Here is a 25,165-nt window from a genome sequence, read left to right as displayed (position 1 = left end):
AAGACCGTCCACCAGCAAAAAGATTATAACTCACTGAAGGCTCAGATGATGGTTAGCATTTTGTATTTTTTAATTATGGTACACACACTGTTTTTTAGACATAATGGTATTGAACATTTAATAGACTACAGTATAGTGTAAACATAATTTTTATATGCACGGGGAAACCAAAAAATTCATGTGACTTGCTTTATTGCGATATTTGCTTTAATGCAGTAGTCTGGAACCAAACCCACAATATCTCCTAGGATGTCTGCATGGGGCCACTGGGTTGCACTAATCTCATCTAATCTACCCAGCATGCTATCCAAATGTTATCATTTTCTACGTGGAATATGGCAGGATAAAGGTGGGAAGCACAGACCCGGACCTGCCCTAATGCCCTTGACTTCCTTCTTATACAGGAGAGTCTGTGTACCACATCTGTCTTCTCCCTCTAGGCTGTAAGCATCGTGGTGGGAGGAGAGGGAATTGAGTTAGCACTACTAACTGAGACATTCTAGTGCCTGGCACACACTAAGTACCAAATAGCTATGCTGGGTCAGGCTGGACCCCTGGGACACAAAGATGAACCAGATGTGGGTAAGAAGTTAACAGTGTAGTGAAGGAGACAGACCCGATCATACAACGTCAACAGCCCCAGTTCCTGCGGGTACACAGACGAGTGGAAACCAAGAGAGGAGGTTAACAGGGAGCAATTCCCAGAGGAAGTGATGCATAGGTTGAAATCTGACAAACAAGCAAGAGCTATCCAGTTGAAGAATGAGGGGGAAGGGAGGGAAGAAAGAAGGGATGGAAGAAAGGGCAGAAAGAACAGAAATTTGACCATACTGTCTGTTTTACATTTAAGAAAAATCCAAAGCTCAAGAGAAGTCAGACAATAATTTAGTGGCGGGACAATGTACACATCCTCTGAGGGGCCAAATTCCACAGAGAAATGAAGAGACTGAACTTTTAAGCCAATACTTATAGAGTGCTTATTATGTGCTGGACACTGTTCTAAGTATTATACCTATTTTAATTCATTAAATCCTCACAACAACGCTATTAGGTAGATACTACTATTATCCCTGTTTTGTAGATAAGGAGACTGAAGCTAAGTTACCGCCTCCCAGGCCACACAACTAGTAAGTAGAAAAGCTGAGATACAAACTCAGTCTGGCTCCAGAGTCCATGCTCTTAATCACTGGTATAAATTACCATACCAACTTACAGGTATAACTTATAAAGAAAAATGTTAGGGCATGTTAGGATTACAGGCTGTGTGATATGGTATTTGCTGCTATTCACCTCAGACCAAGTCACTTAACCTTGCTGAGCCTGTTTCCTCATCTGTAAAATGGGAATGGGGAATAAGGGGAGCATTACCTCACAAGGAAGATGGGAAGACAATACATATGTAAAAGACAGACTGAATGATCTAGTATATACTGGCCAATTTTTAAAAGTTGCTGTGAAATACTACGAATATTCATTAAAGCTTAGGACTGAGAGGGGGTGGCAAAAGAAACTCACTGTGTCTAAGTTTCATCATGATGACCAGCTTGAAAGCAGGTAGGTTCAAATCTGCAGGCTTTCTTCCTGTTGGAATGAGAGAAGAACCAATTTGAAGACAGAGCAGGGAACCACAATGTCACAAACTCTCTCTGAGCTCTCAAAGGCAAAATAAGGGGGCTGGCCCCATGGCTTATGTTTACACGCTCTACTTCATTGACCTAGGGTTCACCAGTTCAGATCCTGGGTGAGGACCTACACACCGCTCATCAGGCCATGCTGTGGTGGCATCCTACATAGAAGAACTAGAATGACCTACAACTTGGATATACAACTATGTACTGCAGCTTTGGGGAGGAAAAAAAAAGAGGAAGACTGGAAACAGATGTTACCTCAGGGCCAATCTTCCTCACCAAAAAAAAAAGCACACACACAAAAAAGGCAAAATAAAGTGTTAAAGAACTTGGTAAGGAAGCCCTAACAATTAGAGGAACTGGGAGAAGGGGCTATACTGGAGCTGGAGCCCAGTATGGCTGAGTCTATACAAGGAAGGCAACATCACACTACCCAAAGGAAGGCTAGGTCTAAACGTCTCGCCCTGGGTGGAGTCAGTGCCTCAATGCATTAGATGAAGTCCATGGTCCTCAATCCTCCACCCTGTAGCATTATATGCTAGGTAAGGAACTAGGACTAAACTTCTCTACACTGAGGGAAGTGGGGTATGCAAGGACCATCTATTTTACATAAGGTGTTAACAGTACCTCTTTTCCCAAGTAGGGGGTTCTGTGTCTTATCTACCCTGGAAGTGGGAAGGCAGATCCCAAGAGTCTACCCTGGGGAGAAGGGACCACAGAACAGGAATGTTTATCTGTGTGTCTATGTGGACTGAAGTCAGTGCAAAATCTTGGGGAAAATGTGTGCCTGCATGTGTGGTTGGTGTCTGTTCCTTAGCAATTGGGGGGTGGGGTAGGATGCCTTCTGTTGCTCTACTCTGGGGTGCAGAGGAACTGGGGGAACTGGCACAGTGGCCACGTGCATCTCCGCCACATGAGAGAGAAGCACAGGTCTGTACATCTCTAAGTTGTGCAGAGAAGGGTCCTGGGTCTCTTCACCAGGGTTGGGGGGGGAGGGATAGGCCTGTCTCCACTACAAGGTATCATTAGTGCCACACTAACAAAGGGGGGAATCATACATGTTTGCATGAGGGGGGGCCTGCACCTTGCCTGGAGCCCCTTCCATGGGATGGGGATGATCTGTTTATCTTTTGTATGGGTTGAAGTCGGCAGTGTGCTAACATTGAAGGGAACAGGATCTCTGGTTCTCTGATGGGAGGGGCAGCAATACACCTACAAATTCAACAGATCGGCCCTTACACTTGTGGGCGGAGGGGTGTCCTGTGTTTTTACCCTGGGTGGAGAGAAAGAGATCTGAGCTCCTCTACCTTGGGTAAGTGGGGAGCCCATATGCACGTACTGTGGGGTGGTCAATGATGTCAATGCCTCTGCGGGGAGGGGAGCTTCATCTCTCTGCATCCTTGAGGTCTCTCCTTTGCTACATTTGGTGATTCTAAATCCTTGGGGGAGGCGGGAGGGATGGTCTGCCTCAAAAGGATAACAAATCTGAGCCCCTCTACCCCGGGAGCCCCACGAAAGGCAGATCCGACAGTCTCTTCATGGATTAAGGTCTGCTGCTGTGTGCCACAGGGCATTTGGGTAATTTGTAAAAAATTTACAAATTCAGTAAACCAGCGCCTCCTTACGGGGGGAGGAAGTTTAGGTCTGATTTTCCACAATGGGACTCACTCTAGCCTAGGAGGGGGGAAATCTGTGCGGTTCTCGGTGGGCTGAGGCTTGCGCCTCCAACCACTTCAAGGAGGGGTGATTTACCATCTCTGCGGGAGCGGGGGCGGGGCTTCCGTCAATTAGTTACACCGGGGCAAGACATGGTGGTCTCTAGGTCTTGACACGAAAGGAAGGAGGTTCCCTATTCCTGTATATTAAAAGTTTCTGAGCTCATGTATACTGGTAGCCGGGCCGGGGGAGAGGGGGTAGGAATACATTAAAGCATCTATCCTAAAGGAAGAGGTGTGTCGAGGCGGACCTGTGTGCCTTAGTGCCGGTAGAGGTCTACGCTGTTCAGGCTTGTGGGGAGGATATGTTTCTATACAGGTAGGGTCAATGTTGCCACACCTTCGGTGGGTCGACATCTGTCTACACAGGGAAAGTGCAGAATGTAGCCTCACTATCGTGAAGGAAGGAGGGCACCCGACGCTCCTCCACACAAGGAGGGGTCTGTGACTCTACACAGTGTGTCCGGGGGTCTACACCTGTCTAGATGGGGTTGATGTGGATTAAGGCTGCCCCAGCTAGAGAAGCCCAAGGTGACCTGGCCTACATGCCAAACTATACGACCCAGTGGACTTTTTTTATGGTATGAATTAGGACCGCCCCAGGGAGACAAGCCCAGGGCATCCTCACCTACATGCCGATCTATATGGCCAGATTCGTATCTAAAGTTATATGACCGCACAATAACCAGACCCCATCTGCACTGAAATCATTTAATGACTTTTTACATCATCTTTTCTTTTCTCCAGTAAAAATAAGTCACGTACCCATGCCTTATAAAATTAGCCCTAACCCTCAACTCGGGGCAGCAGCAGGAGCTCTGACCGCCCGTGGGTCCTGTCCCCACGCACCAGCTCTGCCTGCCCATGGGTCCTGTCCCCATGCCAGCGGGGGCAGCAGCAGCTGCTCTGCCTGCCCATGGGCCCTGTCCGCATGCCAGCGGGGGCAGCAGAAGCTCTGCCTGCCCATGGGTCCTGTCCCCATGCCAGCGGGGGCAGCAGCAGCTGCTCTGCCTGCCCATGGGCCCTGTCCGCATGCCAGCGGGGGCAGCAGAAGCTCTGCCTGCCCATGGGTCCTGTCCCCATGCTATTCCACACTATTCTCTAAATAAAAGAGCACTACTGCCACATCTTGAGAGTCTAATAAATCTTTCTTTCGACTCCTCGGCTCACCGACCCCGCATCAGGGTGGGGCCGTGCCCCTCTATCCCGCAAGAGTACATGTGGGTGCATGTCCACGTGTGGAGCGATCCCTGCCCCTCATCTGGGCCCTTCTACCCTGGAAGGTAACGGGCTCTTTACCTCTCTATTCCAGGGTGGAGGGCGCCTCTAGTTTCACCTTAAATAGACGACCTGTACCGCGCAGCCGGCTGAGCGAGGGCTCACCATGAAAAAAAGAGGAGAGTCATCTCTTACCTCCACTTCCGACGGGTGTCTGAGAGGGGAGGATAGCACAGCAACACGGTTGGCCCAGAGGCTGCGCTCACGCCGCCGGTCTGCGACTTCCGGATACCAGCCTCGAGGGGCGGGGCTTCGGATTGACGGCTCGCGCCCGCCGGTCCCTTCCCCGCAGTCGCGCTGGCCCCGCCTCCAGGCTGCCCGGTAAGCTAAGGAAGTAGCCGAGGGGTTGGAGGGAGGGAGGGAGGGAGGGAGGAGGCGGGGAACCGGGACCGGGGAGGGGACAGGCGGGGAACCGGCAAGGGGGAGAGGGGAGCGGCGGGTCGACTGGTGTGGCCATAAGCCGAGATCTTGTCTCCGGTACCTGGGCCTAAATTTACATGTTCCCGAATCTTAGTGACCAGGCGATCACCATGACCGCATCAGACAAGGGTGGAGATCGGTGTCTTTGTTTACGATGGAAGATGGCGTCGGGCAGGGTGTGAGAAAATGGCCGCCTGGGTCACATGTGTTGCTGAGTATTCTCCACCCGAAGTGACTTGGTTAGCTATTCCTGACAACCTGCTCAGCTTTTAGGGCCCCAGACCAACCCTGAGGCAGCCACTCCCAACTCTTTCTGCAGAAGCTCAGATCCGTGGCCAGGCCCAGGAGCCGAACAACTGGAAGCCTCTCCCACCCGTTTGCCCCCCTCCGTTCCTCGCCCCCCCTTCCCTCAGGCCCCGGAGCGGCAACCGCAGAAGGGAATGAATTTATATATTTGGAGTTGGGGCGAGTAAGGGTTTCTTTAGAGACCATCTCGAGGAGCTCGTGTCCCCACTGGAGAATGAGGTCTTCCCCTAAAAACAGTAAATATTAGTCCGAAAATGTCTTCTTCCTGGTAATTCAATTCTAGCCCCTCCAACTTCGGGATGGGGCCGAGCCCCTCTACCCCGAGGGTTTGTTCCTCCACCTCTAGCATATCCAGGCAGAAAATGACTCCCTCTGCCTACTCTTACTCCTTATATACACAGGATTCACTGACCCTGCATCCATGGAGGGCTTCTAACCTCTCCCCCTAGAGAGAAACAAAACTCTGGACCCCAAACCAGCCCTGGCCACCTTTACCTTTCTCCTGCCTTAGCAGATTCTTGCTGTTTCTTTAGGACCTAACTCTTGTCACTTCTGTGAACTCTTCCAGCTGAGTTAAAAACTCAGAACACCTTGTCACACTTGTCACTTAATACTGTAATAATTTATGAGACTGTATCTCCACAGGAGAGTGAACTCCCTGACACAAGGGGCCATATATCTTCCAGCCCACAACAAGACCCAGCGCAAGACTGGTACAAGGCAGGCTTCAGCAGTGTTTGTTAAATGGGTGAGTTTATAGGCCTGTACCACAAATCAATGGGAAATGGACATTTTAGTAGATAGCGTTGGGAAATTTGGCTCACCATAAGGAGAAAAATAAAAGTGGATGCCCACTTATTTCCACATAAGAAAGTGGAGAATATCTTTGTGACCTAGGACTAAGGAAGGACTTTTTAAACAAAGTCCCAAGTGCACAAACTGTAAGGGGAAAAATTGTAATGAAATCTTTGATAGGAGTGAAAATTGGAATTACTACTTTGGAAAACAGGAAGTATCCAGAATAGTTGAAGATGGCCCAGCAATTCTACTGTTAAGAGATATATATGTATATATCCCCTAGACTTTAAATCCTAGAGAAATTCTTATACATATGCACAAGGAGGCATGTGCACAAATTTTTGTAATAGGGAAAAAACATGACCATTCTAAAAGTTCATCAACAGGTGAATGAATAAATAAATAGTGGTACAGCCATTCAACAGAATGTAACAGTGAGAACAAAATGAACCAGAGTTGCACATAGCAATCAAGATACATTTCAAAAACACAATGCTGAAAAAATACAAGTTGTAGAAGGATACATGAAGTATGAGACCATTTATATAGATTTTTTTAAATCTAGAAAACAATGTACTATGTTGTTTATAGATTATATAGATACATAAACAATATTTTTTAAATTAGAGAATTAAATACCAAATGCAGAATGGTGATTACCTCTGAGAAGGAAGAAAAGAACAGAATAAGAGAGATACACAGGGGACTTCAACTGTTTGTCTAATATTTTATCTGGGTATAGGTACATGGGTGTGTGTTACATTATTCTCTATACTTATTTGTGTGCCTGAAATATTTCATAATTTTTTTTAGAAAGACTTTGAGGATCTACAACAAAATTAATGGTGGTTAAATCTGGATCAGTGGTACCCAAACTTTGACCAACATCAGAATCACTGGGAGGGCTTGTTAAAACACCAATTGCTGAGCCCCAAGCCCAGAGTTGTGTTTCAGTAAGTCTGGTGTAGGGCCCAGGAATTTGCATTTCTAACAAGTGCTCGAGTGATGATGATGATGATGATGATGATGATGATGATGATGATGAAGCTTCTGCTGCTGCTGCTAGTCCAGGTACCACATTTTGAGAACTACTGACTGAGAAAATGAGATTATCAGTGAATTTAGTTTTTTTCATTGTACTTTTCTGTGTTTTCCACATGTTCAGCGAATATGTATTACTTGAGGGAGCGGGGTTTTTTTTGTTGTTTAAATTCACTTTCATCTGTTCTATCCATTCTCATTTCCTTCCTGTAAGCAACCATTCTAAGGTGTTTTATAAGTATCTTTTTGTTTACATGTGTTCTTTCAAAATATGTACCATTGTTTTATGTGCATATATTTCCCCCAAATTTTTATTTTTCAATTTTTCAAAATTCAGAACAGTTGAAAGAATAGTACAATGAAAGCCCATATACCCTTAATGTTTTGCCACATTTGCTCTACTTCTCTTTTTATGTGTATATACATTTTCTTTTTTGATGAACCATTTGAAAATTGCAGGCAGTATAGCACTTCATCCCTAAATACTTCAGCACACATCTACTAGGACATTCTGTAGGACATTCTCCTACATAACCACAATACCATTATAATACCTAAGAAAGTTTAACAATAATTCAATAATACTATCAAAGATACCCTATATTCATATTTTCCAATTGTGCCTAAAATATTTTTAGACCTCCTCTTATTTTTTGGTCCCAGGATCTAATCAAGGTTTATGCATTACATTTGGTTGTTGTATTATTTTAACTTCTTTAAATCTAGACTAGTACCCCTATATTTTGTGTGTGTGTGTGTGGGTGGGGGGGTCCCTGAGGAAGATTAGCCCTGAGCTAACATCTGTGCCAGTCTTCCTCCACTTTATATGTGAGTTGCTACCACAGCATGGCTGATGAGTGGTGTAGGTCCGTGCCCAGGAACTGAACCTAAGAATCCAGGACACCAAAGCAGAATGCACCGAACTTAACCACTACGCCACAGGCCAGCCCCTGTGTGTGTTTTAAATGACACTGGTATTTTTGAAGAGTTCAGGCCAGTTGTCTTGTAGAATGTCCCACATTCTGGATTCATTTGCTCTTTCCACATGATTAGATTCAGATTAAATATTTTTAGCAATAACAGTACATAGGAGATATCATTTACTTCGTATTGTATCACCTCGGAGGCACATAACATCAGGTTGTCCCACTATGGAGGATGCTTTGTGTGTGTGCATTTTTATTTTATATAAATGATATCTCATTATGTTTCTTACTTTTTTCATTCATCTTTGTGTTTTAAAATCTATCCATATTGCTGTGTATACATCTAATCCATTGCTTCTACCTGCTCATGCTAACCACAGTGTGCCATCACTACATTTTTCCTGATATTCCCTCAATGATGGACAGCAAGATTACCTCCAGCTCCCCAATACCACAAGTAATCCTGTGATGAACATCCTTGTGCTTGTCTCCTTATTGGCCTGTATGAAAATTTATTTTGGAACATACACCCAGGAGCAGAATAATAGCATCATAAACTGTGCATATACTTAGTTTGATGGAGACCACGAATACTGCTAGATAGTTCTCTGAGATGGCTACACCAGTCCACAGTTTTACCATCAGTGTACAAAGATTCCTGTACCCTTACATCCTCACTGATACTTGACATTTTCCAGCTTTCTAGTTTTTCCCAGTCTAAGAGGTGTAAAGTAATATCTTATTTTGTTTTCCTTTGCATTGCCGTGATTACTAATGAATTTTTGAGCATCTCTTCATGTGTGTGTTATTCGCCTCTTCTGTAAATTGCCTGTTTGTATGGTTGGCCCATTTTTTCTATTGGGGTTTCTATCTTTCCTGTTGATTTACTAGAGTTCCTCATATAGTCTAGCTATTAGTCCCCTGTTAGTTTCAGACATTGTAAATAGTCTCTCTCTGTTTTAACTTTGCCCATGATAGTCTTGTTTGAACAGAAATTGTTAATTTTAATGCAACGAAATTCATCAAATTTTTGCTTTATGGTTTTTGGTTTAGGGGTTTTATTTAAAAAGTAGTTCCCTTCTCCTAGGTCACAAAGATATTCTGCTACTTTGTTTCTATTAACTTCGTAGTTTTACCTTTCACCTTTAGGTTTTAATCCATCTAGAATCCACTCTCATATGTGGTGATAGGTAGTGATACAATTTTATTTTTTCCACATATTGAGCCACATTTCCCACCATCAGATACTAAACAATCCTTCCTTTTTCATTGATTTGCCATGCCACCTTTGTCATATATTATGAAACACACACACATAGGTCTGTTTCAGTTCTTGTACTAATACCTCCTTGTTTTTTAATATTTTGCAGTGTATCTTAACATCTGATAGGGCAAGTCCCTCCTCTTTAGTTGTCTTAGCTATATCTCCACATAAATTTTAAAAAGAGTTTATCAAGCTCTTCAAAAATCCAGCTGCGATTTTGATTAGGATCACACTGAATATATAGATTAATTTAGGGGATTTACATCATCACAATAGTGACTCATCCCATCCAAGAACATGGAATATCTCATCATTTGTTCAGTTCACCTTCTATCTGTGTTCTTTATTAAGAGTTTAAAGTTTTCTCTTTAGAATTGTTATGTGTTTTTAGTAATGTAATTGCTAGTTGCTTTATAGTTTTTGTTACTATTTTGACTTTTATTTTTTTGAATAGATAATACTTATACATTTTGAATATCAAACCTATATAAGAACTATACTTTGAGAAGTGTCACCTACTCTTGTCCATTCCATCCAGTTGCCACCATATACAGCCCCCCCACAGTTACCAGTTTTATTAGTTTATTTTGTATTCTTCCAGTGTCTCTTTATGCAGATACAAACAAATATAAATGTATATTCTATTCTATCTCCCCCTTTCGTACACAAGAGGTGACGTACTATATATACTGTTATGCATGTTGCTTTTTTCACTTAATAATACATGCTGGAGGTCTTTCCATATCAGAGCATTAGAGAGTTTCCAGTACATAGAAAGTCACTGTATGGAAAAGCATAGAGTACTTCCACAAAGTGTTACATTATGTGGGTATACAATAGTTTATTTAGCAACTGTAGTCCCCTACTGATGGATGCTTGGGGTATTTTTAGTCCTTTGGTATTAGAAATGGTACCATAATGAATAGAAATTTCATATGTATGCAGATATTTATGTAGGATAAATTCCAAGAATTACATTTGTACCTTTGGGAGATATTGCCAAAATTTCCCTCCATAGGTGTACCATTTTGCACTCATCACCTGTGTATGAGTTTGTTTCACCACAGTCTCACCAACAGAGTGTATTGTTAAAGACTTGGATTTTTGACAATGTGATAGGTGAGAAATGATATGTCATTGTAGTTTTCATTTATGTTTCTCATCATGAGCGAAGTTGAGCATCTTTTCATATGTTTAAGGTTCATTTTTATGTGAATGTCTGTGAATTATCTATTTATATCCCGTCTCTTTTTCTCTTGGGTTGGCCTTTCCTTGATTTCTGGAACCTTGTTATATAATTAGATCAGACCTTTGTGAATGACATCAGTTGTCAATATTTTTTCCCAGTTTAGCATTCTTTTAACTTTGCTAATGGATTTTTTCCCCAAGCAAATTTTACTTTTATGTAAATAAGTTTATCTATGTTTTCTCTTATGCATTCTGGATTTTGAGTCATAGTTTTGTAGTAGGTTGCATTAATGACCCCAATTTTTCATGTGTCTCTCTATCTACACCCTTTAATAGTGCCCTCCCAAACTGACTCTGAGTTTGGCCATATAACTTGTTTTAACCAATGGAAGAGTAGCAAACTTGATATTAGCAGAGACTTGAAAAAGCTCTTACATCTTCTCATTCCTCTCTTAGACCCCTGCTACTGTGACCAGAACATATCCAGGCTAGCATGCTGGAGGGATGTAGGAGACTTGTAGAAATGAGCCTGGTCCTCCCAGCCAGGGCGTCCAATAGCAGCCAACCTCCAGCCAAGTGACCAGCTTAGTACAGACACATGAGGTAGCCCAGTTGAGATCAGCAGAGCCTGATCCAGATCATAGAACCTCCCAGCTGACTCATAGACTGTAAGTTTTGGTACATAAATATTCATTTTGGATTTTTACAGAGGATTATTGTGGCAATAGTCCCCCATCATTATTCTTCCTTTTCAGAGATATCCTGGCTGTGATTGCTTGTTATTCTTCCATTTTAACTTTAATTCAGCTTATCTATTTTCAGAAAAAGAAAAAATATTAGTATTTTTGGGGGCTGGCCTGGTGGTGCAGCGGTTAAGTGCGCACATTCTGCTTTGGCAGCCTGGGGTCCGCCAGTTCAGATCCCAGGTGTGGACAAGACACTGCTCATCAGGCCATGCTGTGGCAGGCATCCCACATATAAAAGTCGAGGAAGATGGGCATAGATGTTAGCTCAGGGCTAGTCTTCTTCAGCAAAAAGAGGAGGATTGGCAGATGTTAGCTCAGGGCTATCTTCCTCAAAAAAAAAAAAGAAAAAATATTAGTATTTTTAATGAGCTTATAGTAAATTTATAAATTAATTTGACATTTGTATGACTTTGAGTCTTCCTATTTAAGAACATGGGATGCCTTTCTATGTGTTCCTTCAGAGTGTTATAAATGTTTTCTCATGAAGGTTTTGGACATTTCTTGTTAAGTTTTTTTCTAGGTATTTCTGTAGACTTAATGTTTGTGCCCCTCCCCCCCCCCCCCCCCCCCCCCCCCCCCCCCCGCCGCAAATTCATATGTTGAAACCTAATCCCCAGTGTGATGGTTTTTGGAGGTGGGACCTTTGGGAGGTGATTAGGTCATGAGAGTGGAGCCCTCATGAATAGGAATAGTGCCCTAGTAAAAGAGACCCCAGAAGGGCCAGCCCTGTGGCTGAGTGGTTAAGTTCACGCACTCTGCTTCAGCAGCCCAAGATTTCACCAGTTCCAATCCTGGGCGAGGACCTAGCACCGCTCATCAAGCTATGCTGAGGTGGTGTCCCTCACAGCACAACTAGGAGGACCTGCAACTAAAATATACAACTATGTACTGGGAGGCTTTGGGGAGAAGAAGGAAAAAAAAAGTATTGGCAACAGATGTGAGCTCAGGTGCCAATCTTTAAAAAAAAAAAAAGACCCCAGAGAATTCTCTTGCCCCTTCCATCACGTGAGGACACAGGGAGAAGATGGCTGTCTGTGAACCAGGAAGCAGACCCTCATCAGACACCGAATCTGTGGGTACATTGATCTTGGACATCCCAGCCTTCAGAACTGTGAGAAATAAATTTCTGTTGTTTATAAGCCACCCAGTCTATGATATTCTGTTATAGCAGCCCCAACGGACTAAGACAGTATTTTTTCTTTTTTGTTGCTACAATAAATGACACCCTCTTCCATATATCTTCTAACTGAGTGATTTCTATATATTAATTTTATATCCTGCTGCCTTACTGGGTTCTCTTGTTTGTAGTTTTTCTGTTGGCTTGCTTGGGTTTTTTGGATATACAATCTTATCATCAATAAATAATAATAGCTATACCTCCTCCATTCCTATTGAATACTTCTAATTTCTTTCTCTTTTCTAATTACAATGCTTGCTACCTCCAGTACAATGTTAAATTGTAGTGGAGAGAGTGGATATCTTTACCGGGTTTCTGATTTTAGCGTATAATGCTGCTAGTGTTTCCTGGCTAAGTGAAATGCTGGATTGTTGGATTTGGGGAGATATATATACTTACACACATAATTATATCAAAGAAGAAACCATATATTCCCCTTTTATTGAATTTTTTTTATAAAGAATGGGTGTTGAATTTTGTCAAATGATTCTTTGGCATCTCTGAAAATGATGATATGATTTTTCTCCTTAGATTTAATAATATGTTAGATTGTATCAATGGATTTCCTAATATTGAATGATTCTTGCATTCTTGGAATAAACCCCACACAGTCATGGATTCTGTTTGCTAATATTTTATTTAGGATTTTGCATTGATATTCACAAGTGAAGGTTGGTCAATATCATTTTCTTTTTCTTGTAGAATCTTTGTCAGATCTTGGTATCAATGTTATACTCACTTCATAACAAGAATTTGAAAGTGTTCCTTCTTTAGGCTCAGGAAAATAAAAGTAGCATTCAAATTATCTGCTTTTTAGTGTTACTAGACTTCCCCTGTGAAAGCATCATGGTCTGGTGCTTTAGGGGGAAAGTAGCTCTTTATAACTTTCTCTATTTCTTCCATGGAAATTGGTCTATTTGAACTTTTCTCTTTTAGAGTCAGTTTTGGTAAATTATATTTTCCTAGGATGTTTTCCATTTCTTCCAGGTCTTTTTTTTTTTTAGGAAGATTAGCCCTGAGCTAACTACTGCCAATCCTCCTCTTTTTGCTGAGGAAGACCAGCCCTGAGCTAACATCCATGCCCATCTTCCTCTACTTTATATGTGGGACGCCTACCACAGCATGGCTTTTGCCAAGCAGTGCCATGTCCATACCTGGGATCCAAACCGGCGAACCTCGAGCCACCGAGAAGCGGAACATGTGAACTTAACCACTGCGCCACTGGGCCTGCCCCTCTTCCTGGTCTTTAAAATGATTTGCATAGAGTTGTATGAAGAAGTCTTTTATGATATTTAAAATGTCCTCTTACTATGGTTGTGTCCAACTTTTCATTTCCTAATTTGTGTATTTGTGCTCTCTCTTTTTCTTGATTATGTTACTTAATGGCTTATATATTTCTTTTCACAGAATCAGCTCATCTATTTATTTGTTGGTTCTACTGTTATCTGTTTCTAACTCCTTTATTTGAACTTCTCTCTTCATTAATTCTTTCCTTCTATTCCCCTTAAATTTATTTTGTTTTTCTTTCTCTAACTTTCGGAGTCGGATGCTTATTCATTTAATTTTTTCCCTTGTTTTTAATGTGAGTATTTTAAGGCTATGAACTTCCCTCTGACCACTGTTTTATCTGTATCCATAGGTTCTGTTTTCATTATCATTATTGTCTAGAAATTCAGTAATTTTGGTTTGAGTTTCTCCTTTGACCCAAGAATTGTTTGACAGAGAGTTTTTACATATTCAGATGGAAGATTCATTTTACATTGATTTCTAGTTTTATCCAGTTGTGATCAGAGAACATTGTATTGGTTCTACTTTTTGGAATTTATTGAGATTTTCTTCTTTGCCAATATTGATTTTGTTGTTTATATATTATGAATATATATTCTTAACATGGTTTTATTCTTGTCATTCATTTGATCTGTCCTAGAATGAAAAAGGTGAGTAAAAGGTGAGTGTGTTTCAATCTAGTATCTATTTCTCTTTGTATCTCTTAACATTTCAGCTTTGTGACGGTTGCTATGTTATTTTGTATGAAATTAGTCATAACTTTATATTTTCATTGTAAGTTGTGGCCTTTTTTGTCTCAATTAATGCTTTTTGTAATAAGCTCTTTATTTTGGAGTAATTTTAGATTTATAGAACAGTTGCAAAGATAGTGCGGAGTTTCCATATACCCTTCACCTAGTTGCCCCTTAGATTAATATCTTATATGACTATGTTTGTCAAAACTAAGAGACTAGCATTGGTACATTACTATGAACTAAACTCCAGACTTAATTTGGGTTTCACCAATTTTTCCACTAGTCATGTGTCACTTAACGACAGGGATACGTTCTGGGAAATGGATCGTTAGGTGATTTTGTCATTGTATGAACATCGTAGAACGTACTGAAGGGGAACAAAATTTGCCACCCCAAAATGTGTCTCTTTAACATGAGTATTATTTTAGGCTGATTATTTTTAAGAAACAAAAGACTCAGAAAGTTTTTCTTGTTACCTCCCCCTTAACTGCCTAAAAGAATTCAGATAAAAAAAACCTGTCTCAGGAAGCGACCACCTTAGTATAACATGAACTAGGTGGTAGACTGAGAGGAGCCTAGAAAAGTCTGTTTGTTGGGCTCCCCTCTGTGTTCTTCTGTTTCTTTTTTGTTGTTCTTCTCTTTCTGTGTGGCCAAACAAACATTTGTTTTCCAAATGTTTGCTGCTTTTCACCTACCAGTGAATTGGCTTCCCTGCCTTTGAAGTCCTTGACTCTCCCCAATCCCAACATCTTCTTTTGTCTTTAGCTGAGGGTGGTATTAGGTGAGAGCTTCAGCCATTTTGACCAGTTACTACGTTTTCCTGGGTTTCTCCTATGTATACATGTTACTAAACTTTTGTTTTTCTCCTGTTAATTTGCTCATGTCAATTTAATTCTTAGACCAGCCAGAAGAACCTAGAAGGGTAGAGGAAAATTTCTTCCTCCCCTACAGTACTTACACAAAACTAGATGGTATAGCCTACTACACATCTAGGCTATATGGTACTAATCTTATGGAACCACTGTCATTCATGCAGTCCGTTGTTGACTGAAATGTCGTTATGTGGCACATGACTACTATCCTTTGTCTGTTCCAGACCCCAATCCAGGATCCCACATTGCATTTAGTCATCATCAGTCAGTGACAGTTCCTCAGTCTTTCCTTGTTTTTCATGACCTTAACAGTCACTTAATATCTTTCATTCTGAGTTCCTAACTTGTCTGATAATTAAAACTACAATCCCTGCTTTCTTTATTTGCATTTGACTGGTTTACCTTTGCCCTTTCTTGTATTTTTAACCTTTCTGAATCAATTTGTTTTAGTTGACTCTCTTGAATACAGGAGTTGGGTTTTGCTCAGTGCCCCAATGGAGAAATGGTTTTCTTTAAATAGGTGAGCTAAGGCCATTTATATTTATTGATACAAAAGATGTTTGGTGTTAATATTGTCATATTATTTTAAATTTTATTTTTAGCCAAATGTTTATATATTAAAAGCATTTTACTATATAGTCTGTTTTGTTTGATTTTTTTTTTTGTAGTTATCCTAACATTTAGAAAAGTTTGCATTTTGGTCTAGTGGTTAATTTTAAGTATCTTGTTTTTTGTTACTTTTTTCTAATTGTTGCTAATGTAAGGAAATACTATTGAGAGCCAGCCCTGATGGCCTAGTGGTTAAAGTTCTGCGCACTCTGCTTCAGCAGCCCAGGTTTGGTTCCCAGGTGCAGAACCACACTGCTCTTCTGTCAGTAGCCACGCTGTGGAGGCAGCTCACGTAGAAGAATTAGAAAGACTTAGACCTAGAGTATACAGCTATGTACTGGGGCTTTGGGGAGGAGAACAAAAAAACAAATACTATTGATTTTTATAAGTGGTTTTCTACCCGGCAACCTTGCTGAACTCTTTTTAATTCAAATAGTATGTCTGTTGAATGTATCGGTTTTCTCTCTTCTCTTCCAATCCTTTCTTTTTTTTCCCTTTATGGTATTGAACAAGACTTCCAGTTCTGTGTTAAACAGTAGTTGGTGAGAGAAAGTATCTAGTTTTATTCTCAATCTTCAAGGAAATGCATCTTTAGTTTCTCCATTTTGTATAAAATATGCTGTAAGGTTTTGGTATCCTTCACCAAGTTAAGAAATTTGCCTTCTATTCCTAGTTTGCTAAGAGTTTTCATCATAAGTAGGCATTTGACATACTTTTTCTACCTTATGTGATTATTCTCCTTTAGTCTACTAATGTGGTAAATTACATTGATAGAATTTCTGAGTTGAATAAATTCTCCTTGCAGTCTTAGAATAAACTCCATTTGATTGCTATGTATTTTTAACATATTGTTGGATTTGATTAGCTAATATTTTGTTTAAGATTTGTGCATCTATAGTCATAAGTGAAATGAGTCTATAATTTTCTTTTATTTTATTGTCCTTATCTGGTTTAGAATCAAGATTTCAAGATTATACTAGATTGTACTAAACTAATAAAATGAGCTGGGCAGCTTTCTCTCTTTTTCTGTTTTCTGGAATAACTTGTATAAGAAGAGAAGTAACTATTCTTGAGAGTCTGGCACAATATACCGGTAAACCCATCTGGGCATGGATTTAGGGGGAAGGGTGGTCCTTGTCTACCATTTCAATTTCATTAATGCTTAGTGGTATATTCAAGTTTTCTACTTCTTCCTATCCCATTTTTGTCATTTTATATTTTTTTACGAAAAAATTTTACCTAGATTTTCCAATTATTTCTATCTAGTTCCTAACAGTCAGGTTTCTGGCTTGAGTACCTGGTGGTGCCTTCACAGAGACAAGGGTCATTGGAGAAGCAGTATGTTTATCATTTGGGGGCAGAGGGAGTTGGGCTACTGTAGCACTTCTAGCAAAGCAGTGGCTATGTGTGCTTCTCTGTTGCTTTGGATATTTTTGACTGTATATGAATGTGTGTGTTTATACATGATGCTCTGAGGTGTTTATGTTTCTACAAAAATATCAGACTGAAAGAGAACAGTTTTTCAAAGGGAAATTAGCTGGATGATTCCCCACGTAGCTATTTTTCTATATCTGTTCACATGGATCCCTCAGGGGAGCTGCAAGGGGATAATTCCATGGGTCTCTCAATGTCCCTGTGTACGTCTGCATCTATGCCAGTGGGGGATTCATTCTGTGTGCTTTTCCATGTCTCAGAGTATCTGCAACTATGAGGGTTCGTGATTCTGTATCTTTATGTCTCTGCACATGTCTCCGTCTCTAAGGGCAGGGGATTCTATATGCATCTCTTGTGTTTCACTGTAGAAATATATGCATGGAGTGCACATGCTACGTGGCAAGTTCAGACTCTCCAAGTCTGGAAGAAACATTACAACAGGAAATGCTCTGGATTCCAGCTTCCGGATGGAATTTCACTCAGAAAAATACCCCTTCCTGGTCCTCCCAATAACTGCAGCATTCTTTGTCTTCCTTCAAGAGACTGAGTTGAGGGGGTTTATGCTAACCTTGACCTCAGAGGCCACGTCTTTCAGGAAGATTTGGCAGAGCCATGAAATTCCACACCCTGCCACTCGCCTCTTGCCAGGCCTACTTCTTCCTCCTAAACCCTTTTATAGCTCCACATTATCTACCAGACCACTTCCAATCTCAATTGTCCAGAGAGGCCAGAAGAAGACACAGGAAGATGAGGACAAAGAAACAGAATGAGATTTTTTTAAGGAAATAAACAAAGATAGATATGGGGACCAAGGAACAGATAGATGAGGACAAGTGATAGAGACAGAGACCAAGAAACAGGGCCTGAAAGATGGGAATCAGAAATGGGCATAAAGAAACAAAGAAGGATGGGGGCAGAGAGATATACAGAGAGATGGAGTGGGTAGGGTGGAGAAAGAGATACTGACAGAAACGAGGCGGGAATGCAGGGAGAGAAAGAGATGGGGACAGAGACAGATTGGGGTCAAAGAGGCAGCTACATAGAAGACAGGACAGAGAGAGAATAACAGCCAGGGAGGGAGTAACTGAGATGAGATAAAGATAGAAATGATGATGACGATGAAGAGGAAGAGGTTGATGACGTAGAAGCTAACATTTTTGCGTATGTGTTATGTCTGAGGCATGGTTCTGCGGGCTGTACATGTGTTAGCTCATTTAATGCTCACAGTAACACTGTGAAGCAGGTGCTATTATCAGCCCTGCTTTATAGATGAGGACACTGAGGCACAGCAAGTCAGTGGCACTACTAGGATTGGAATCCAAACAGTCTAGCACCAGTGGCCATTCTCTTGACTACTCTGCCAGTGATAGAGAGACAGAGGGACAGGGAGCTGGGGACAAGATAGCAAACGGATGAAACACACATAGGGATGGAGAGATGGAGACAAGAGACAGGCACAGGAGCAGAGTGACCCAACAAGAGAGATGGTAACAGAGATAGAAAAGGGGTGATAGAGAGATAAGGAGAGAATCAAATAGGGAAACAAGGGCAAGAAGACCAACATAAAGGTGTGTGTGTGTGAGAGAGAAACAGAGACAAAGAATGTAAATGTTGGAGGGGGAAGATGAAGACGGAGATGGGAACAGTAAAGTGAGAACAGAGAAAGATAGATGAGGAACAGTGAGAGATGAATGCAGCAACACAAATAGAAAGATGAGGACTGGGAGACAGCCAGAGCTAAGAGAAATAGGGACAGAGTGGTGGAGACAAAAGGGCGGACAGAAAAGAGGCCAAGGAGCTGAAAGAAATTGAAAGAGAAAGAAAAGACAGAAATTTTGGAACACAAAGAAATTAAGAAACAGGTGAGGTAAAATTATATATTATATATGTGAGGACAGAGACACAGACCAAGATGGGTTAGACGGTGACAAGATGGAGACAAGGTGACCCTCAACACAGACAATATAAAGAGAGTGAGAGCAAGAGCAAGAAAGGGAGAGAGATTGAGAGAGAATATTAAAGACAGGACAGGGAAACCGCAAGAGAGATGTAAACAGAAAGATGAGAAAAAGCAAAATAGAGACAGAGATGGGAGATGTCTGAGAGGTTGCGACAGTGATGATGAACTAGAGGGAAGAGACAGTAAACAACAAGAAAGAAACAGAGACAAAAGGATGAAGTCATTTTAATTGAACAACTATTCACAAGTCTCTCGGGTATTTCAGGGCTGGCACTGGGCTAGGTGGTGCCCACTTGACTGTGAGCTCAGGAGGGAAGGGCCTGGGTGTTTCTTATTCGCTACTGTATCCTACACCCACAACATAGTCCCGATCATGTGGAGGGCTACCGTTTATTAAACACTAGGTACCGGGGAATGTGCATGCATTGCATGGATTATGTCATCGAGTCCTCACAACTCTAGTGTAATAGGTATTATTATTATCATCCCCAGTTTACAGATGGGGAAACTAAGAATCAGAGTGATGAGTAACTTGTTCAAGGCCACACAGAGGAGCTAGGAGTGAAGCCTGGACCAGTGGTGAAAGCATGTCGCAGACCAAAGATTAGGATGAATCCTGTTCTGCCTGCCCTCCCAAGGTGCAAAAAAACAAATTCCAGTCTGTCCGATTCCAAGGCCTACATATATGACTACCGTGCCATACTGCTTCAGTGAAGACTTGCTGACAGACTAATGGAGGACTGCTGAGCCAAGGTAAGTGTGTCCTGACTCCTTACCCTCTGGAGCGCCCTCCATCTAGTGAAGGAGGCTGACCTGGCTAGCTTAAAGAGACTGGGAAAAGTCCTATGAGTGGCAGGTATAAAGCCCTGTGGGAGAACTTTGCCTGGAAAAATCAGAGAAGGCTTCCTGGAGGGGGAGGAGGTAGTTCAAAGTGGCCAGAGGCAGGTTTACATAGAAGTCAGTGAAGCTTCAGGGCCCCTCATTTGCACAGGTCCCTTCCAAGACCCTGGTTAACAACCAGTGAAAATCAAAGAGGGCTGAAGATCTGTCACTCTACAAGAAAAGTGAAATGCCCTGACATAGCTCATACATGAAAGAAACTAAACCGAGGTTTTCCCAAATTTGACAGCAGTCCTAAAAATGTACAATATTGTGCCGCTGAAACTTTTCTAAACTATCAATAGTAAAAAATTTCTATAAACCATGCTATTAAGAAAGACTGACTAATATTTCTATTCTCTCTGTAGAAAATGACCTTACCTCATGCTTCAGTGACAAAATAGAAGCCCTTGGACATCTAGAATTGTTACAGGGCCTTCATCTTCCCACCAAAGAGTCTCTAAACCGCCCAGTATCTGTGTTCCATACTTGTCTTGTTCCTTCCTGTTACAACAAGGGGCCCAGGGAACTCTCCTCTGCTCTGAGGCCCGGTGTCCCCGATCCCAACCCCTCCTTTCCCTTGCATTATCCCCTTTCTCTTTGTCCTTTCCCTCTCTACTGGATCATTCCTAGCAGCAAACAAGCACAGTCTAGTATCTCCCATCTTAAAAAAAAATCATTCTTTGACCCTCCTCATAACATCGCCCTATCTCGCTGGGTTCTTTTCCCGTTCAAGGGAATTGCCCACACCTAGCTCCACTTCAGCGGGGTGGGGGGATGTGTTCTATTCCCTCTGCCCTCTAGGAGGGTCCTCTAACAACCTACACTCCTACCAACATTTGATCCAATTATTCCTGGTTTTTTTAAATTTTATTTTTCATGATATAGATTATAAATTTTAGAATATAAATATCTGTACAGTTTGAATAAATAATAAAATAAATATCTGTGTACCTGTCACACAGCTTCTAAAACAGATAATTTTAAACAGATAATTTTGTTTTCTGCTTTATCTCCCCAAATCCCCCTAGTACATAGTTGTATATCTTAGTTGCAGGTCCTTCTAGTTGTGGCATGTGGGACGCCGCCTCAATGTGGCCTGACGACTGGTGCCATGTCCGCGCCCAAGATCCTACCCGGCGAAACCCTGGGCCGCCGCAGCGGAGCACGTGAACTTAACCTCTCGGCCACGGGGCCGGCCCCTAAACAGATCATTTTTTGAATAACAAAATTCCCCTGTGTAGCCCTCCCCAGTTACATTTCCTTCCCCTCCCTAAGGTAACCACAGTCCTGAATTTTTCATTCCTTGCTTTTCTGTATGGTTTTACAACACATGACTGTATCCATATATTATGTAATTTTGCATGTTTTTCAACTTTATATAAACATATTCTTTCATGACTTTTTTGAATCAGCATTAGGTTTCCTGAGTTTCATCCATGTTGATACATGTAGCTAGAGTTCATTCATTTGTTATTTTGTTATAGTATTCAATTATATAAATGTGTCAATTTATTCATTCCATGCTCTTATTTTCGTTTCTTGCTGTTACAAACAGGCTTTGGTGAACATCCTTGTAGTGTCTCCCAGTACACATGTGCAAGGATTTCTCTAGAAGAGCAATTGTCAAACTTTTTTGGTCTCAGGACTTCCTTTACATTCTTAAAAACTACTGCAGACCCCAAGAGCTTTGGTGTATGTGGGTTATATCAATTGATACTTGCTGTATTAGAAATAACTGAGAAAGCTTAAATATATTAATTTTGAAATAACAATAATAAACTCATTACATTTAACAGAAATAAAATATCTTTATGAAAAATAACTATTTTCCAAAACAAAAGAATTTAGTGAGAAGAGTGGCATCATTTTACATTTTTTCGAATCTCTTTACTGTCTAGCTTAATAGAAGACAGCTGGATTCTCATATCTGCTTCTGCATTCAATCTGTTATGATATCACATGTCGTGTAGCCTCTGTAAAACTCCACTCTACATTCTTGAGAGAATGTGAGTAAAAGAAGCAAATAACATCTTACTAATATGATTTTGGCTCCCCCCTACCCGTACCCCTGCCCCCAGGATCCCCAAACTACACTGTGAGAACTGCTGCTCTGGGATATATACCTAAAATTGCTAAGTCATAGGGTATGTGCATCATTCAGCTTTACTAGAAAATGTCCAACTTTTTCTAGAGTGGTTGTATCAACTTACACTCCCACCAATGGTGTATCCATTCACTCTTCATCCATTCTGGTATTCACCCCCACCACTCCTCCAAAACTACTTCTGTCAAGGTCACTGTGACTACCCATGTTGCCATATCTAATGGACCCTTTTCAGTCCTCATCCTAGTTGACTTCTCAGCACTCTTGAACATCCCTGACACACCTCTAGTTATGTCCCTATCTCTTTACCTCTTTCTCAGTCTCTTTGCCCCCTCCTGCTCCTTCACCCAACCTCTAAAGTTGGAGTTCCCTGGAGCTCAGTCAAGGATCCTCTCTGTTTCAGACTGACCTCTTCTCTCATGGCTTTTAATGCCATCTCTATATTGACAGCACTCATTTATATCTGAAACCCAGACCTCTCCCCTAGGATGTATATACCACTACCTGCTTGACTTCTCCACTTGGCTGTCACAAGGGCATGTAGAACTGAATTCTTGACCTTCCCCTGAAAACCCGTTATTCTTTCTGTCTTCCTCATCTCAATGACTGACCTGGCCCCACATCACCAGATCCCTGGGAGACATCCTTGATTTCTCCCTCTCCCTCTCACCCCCAAGCCACGACGCTAAGCCCTTTCAACTCCAAAAATATCTTAAATCTGTCTACCTCTCTTCATCTCCACCACCACCACCTTAGTCTACTCACCATCATCTCTGATTGTAGTAGGCTCCTAATCTTGTCCACCTGTAATTCAATCCACAGCAGCCAAAGTAATCTTTTTAAAACATTAACTATACCATGTCAATCCCAAACTTAAAACCTTTCAATGTAGTGTATTTCAGCATTTAGGGGACATGAAGGATCTACAAAAGAGCTACTACTTCATCATGATCCAGTTCATATAATACAAACTGAAACAAAAGTTTCATGAAACATATTTACCCTTCTTCCTACATGATCTCATGATACATTCTGATATTTTCTGTTCTTTTCTCAAATTAATTTCAGTACCTTCTGCAGTTTGACCCACATTTAAAAGTACTGCTTCAATACCTTTCCATTGCTTGTAGAATAAAATCCATTCTCCTTATCATGGCCTATAAAGTCCTGCATAATCTGGCTCATGCCTACCTCTTCGACCTCATATCCCAGCCCTCTTGTCCTCAGCTAAGTATGCTCCAGCCACATTTACTTTCCTGCAGTTCTTGCAGTATACCCTTTCCCTTTCTCCCCAGGGCCTCCCCACTTGCTGTATCCCCTGCCTGGAATACTTTTGCCTGCACTCATCATCTGCTAACTCCCACTCCTTCATGCCTCAGCTTAAATATCAGGCCTTGCCTAACCCTTCAGGCTAAATTGCTCCCACCCGTTATGCTCTTTCCTATCACCCTGTTCTGTCCCTTTATAGTATTATCACAATTTGTAATTATGTGTGTTTATGTGTTGTAATTTTGTGTGTGTTTACTTCACGTCCTCCCCAGCACCAAACTGTAAATTCTGAGGGCTGAGTTTGCTCACTGCCATCTTGTTTGTGTGTGTCTTATTCACTACTGCATAACTAGTATCTCACATGGTGCCTGGCTCATAGTGTGTGCTCAAAAGACATTCATCAAATGAGTGGAGATCTGAAGAACAAATGAAGTGAAACTGGGGAGATGTGGAGAGAGTTTCACACAGAGGCAAGAGCATATGCAAAGACTCAGAGGCTAGAGAGACTAAGGAACAGTCTAAAAATGTCAGCTTTGACTCACATGGAGTCTGGACAGGCTGGCAGGGGCCAGATCATGAAGGGCCAAGCTTAACCCTCCCTGTTGAGGAAGGCAGGTTTCCTTTTGAGCCAATGAGGATTCCTTGAGGGGTTCTAAACATGAGAGTGATATAATTTGATTTACCTTTTCAAAAGATCACACTGCCTACAGTGCAGAGAATAGATTCCAGGGAACAAGACTGAAACAGGGAGGCTGTGACAGTATCACAGGTTAGAAATGATGCTGGCCTTGACTAGGATAATGGCAGCAGAAATGAAGAGACTGTGTAAATAAATTTGAGAGGTATTCAGGAGGTAAAAATGACAAGACTTGGTGATTGCATGGGGGTAGAGGAGAGGGAAGAGTCAGGGTTGTTGCTCAGGTTTCTGGGGTCATTCGCTAATGTACAAAGAGGGACAAAGAGGTTTGGAGGAGGATGGCTTGAGTTGGGGAGAAGCTGAGGTTTTAGGTGTTTCTGGGGTACTCAGAGCTGTCTACTAACTAATTGAATGCATGGGTCAGGAGAAATATCTGGACTTAAGGTATCGATTTGGGAGTCGTCAGCAAAGGGATAATAATTGAAGCCATGGAGGTGAATGTGATAACTGAAGGAAAGAATATAGAGGAGACAACAGAGCTCAGGCCAAAGCCCCAAAGAGCACCAAGCTTTAACGGTTGGACAAGAGGGGCCTGGAAATTAAAAAGGAATTACTAAGGAAATAGGAGGAAAGTGAGAGCATGGATTAATGGAAGTGATTTAAGGAGGAGGGAGTGGTCACCAGTGCCAAATGCTACCAAGAAGTTGAGCAGGATAACCTCTGAAAAGAGTCTATTGGATTTAATGGCACAGGCCATGGGGGACCTTGATGAGAGAGCAGTATCAGGCAAGTAGTGGAGGCAGATTGGAGTGGGTTGAAAGATATGTGGTAAGTGGGAAAATTAAGACAGTTAAGTATAGATGACTTTTGAGAAGTTTCTAGAGAGAAGA

General features: G+C 41.6%; 1 protein-coding gene and 1 long non-coding RNA gene across 9 annotated transcripts in view; one reads left to right on the top strand and one right to left on the bottom strand.

Annotated features, from left to right (window-relative positions):
• GNL3L (G protein nucleolar 3 like) overlaps nt 1-4,894 on the bottom strand; it is a 32,683-nt gene extending 27,789 nt beyond the window's left edge. For 2 of the 3 annotated variants that reach the window (XM_044763151.2, XM_070501897.1), the window contains exons 1-2: nt 4,757-4,894; nt 1,516-1,581 (exon numbers count right to left, since the gene is read on the bottom strand). In XM_044763151.2, the coding sequence (XP_044619086.1) occupies nt 1,516-1,534 (19 nt within the window). In that variant the 5' untranslated portion in view covers nt 1,535-1,581; nt 4,757-4,894. Of the gene's footprint in view, nt 1-1,515; nt 1,582-4,642 lie in introns of all 3 variants that reach the window. The other variant, XM_044763152.2, reaches the window with a different exon arrangement.
• On the top strand, nt 4,810-22,161 carry LOC123282367 (uncharacterized). Of its 6 annotated transcripts, none has more exons than XR_011499591.1 (5): nt 4,810-4,942; nt 5,993-6,095; nt 6,959-7,216; nt 12,328-20,136; nt 21,314-22,161. It is a non-coding gene; the product is annotated as an uncharacterized lncRNA (long non-coding RNA). The 6 variants fall into 6 exon arrangements; XR_011499592.1 differs by lacking the exon at nt 4,810-4,942 and adding an exon at nt 4,961-5,280; XR_011499593.1 differs by lacking the exon at nt 4,810-4,942 and having other exon boundaries at nt 4,961-6,095; nt 12,328-19,285; nt 19,876-20,136.
• The last annotated feature ends 3,004 nt before the right edge of the window (nt 22,162-25,165 follow it).

Source organism: Equus asinus, chromosome X (genome assembly GCF_041296235.1).
Source record: "Equus asinus isolate D_3611 breed Donkey chromosome X, EquAss-T2T_v2, whole genome shotgun sequence".
Classification (NCBI taxonomy): domain Eukaryota; kingdom Metazoa; phylum Chordata; class Mammalia; order Perissodactyla; family Equidae; genus Equus; species Equus asinus.
This window is presented reverse-complemented; position numbering and strand designations above follow the sequence as displayed.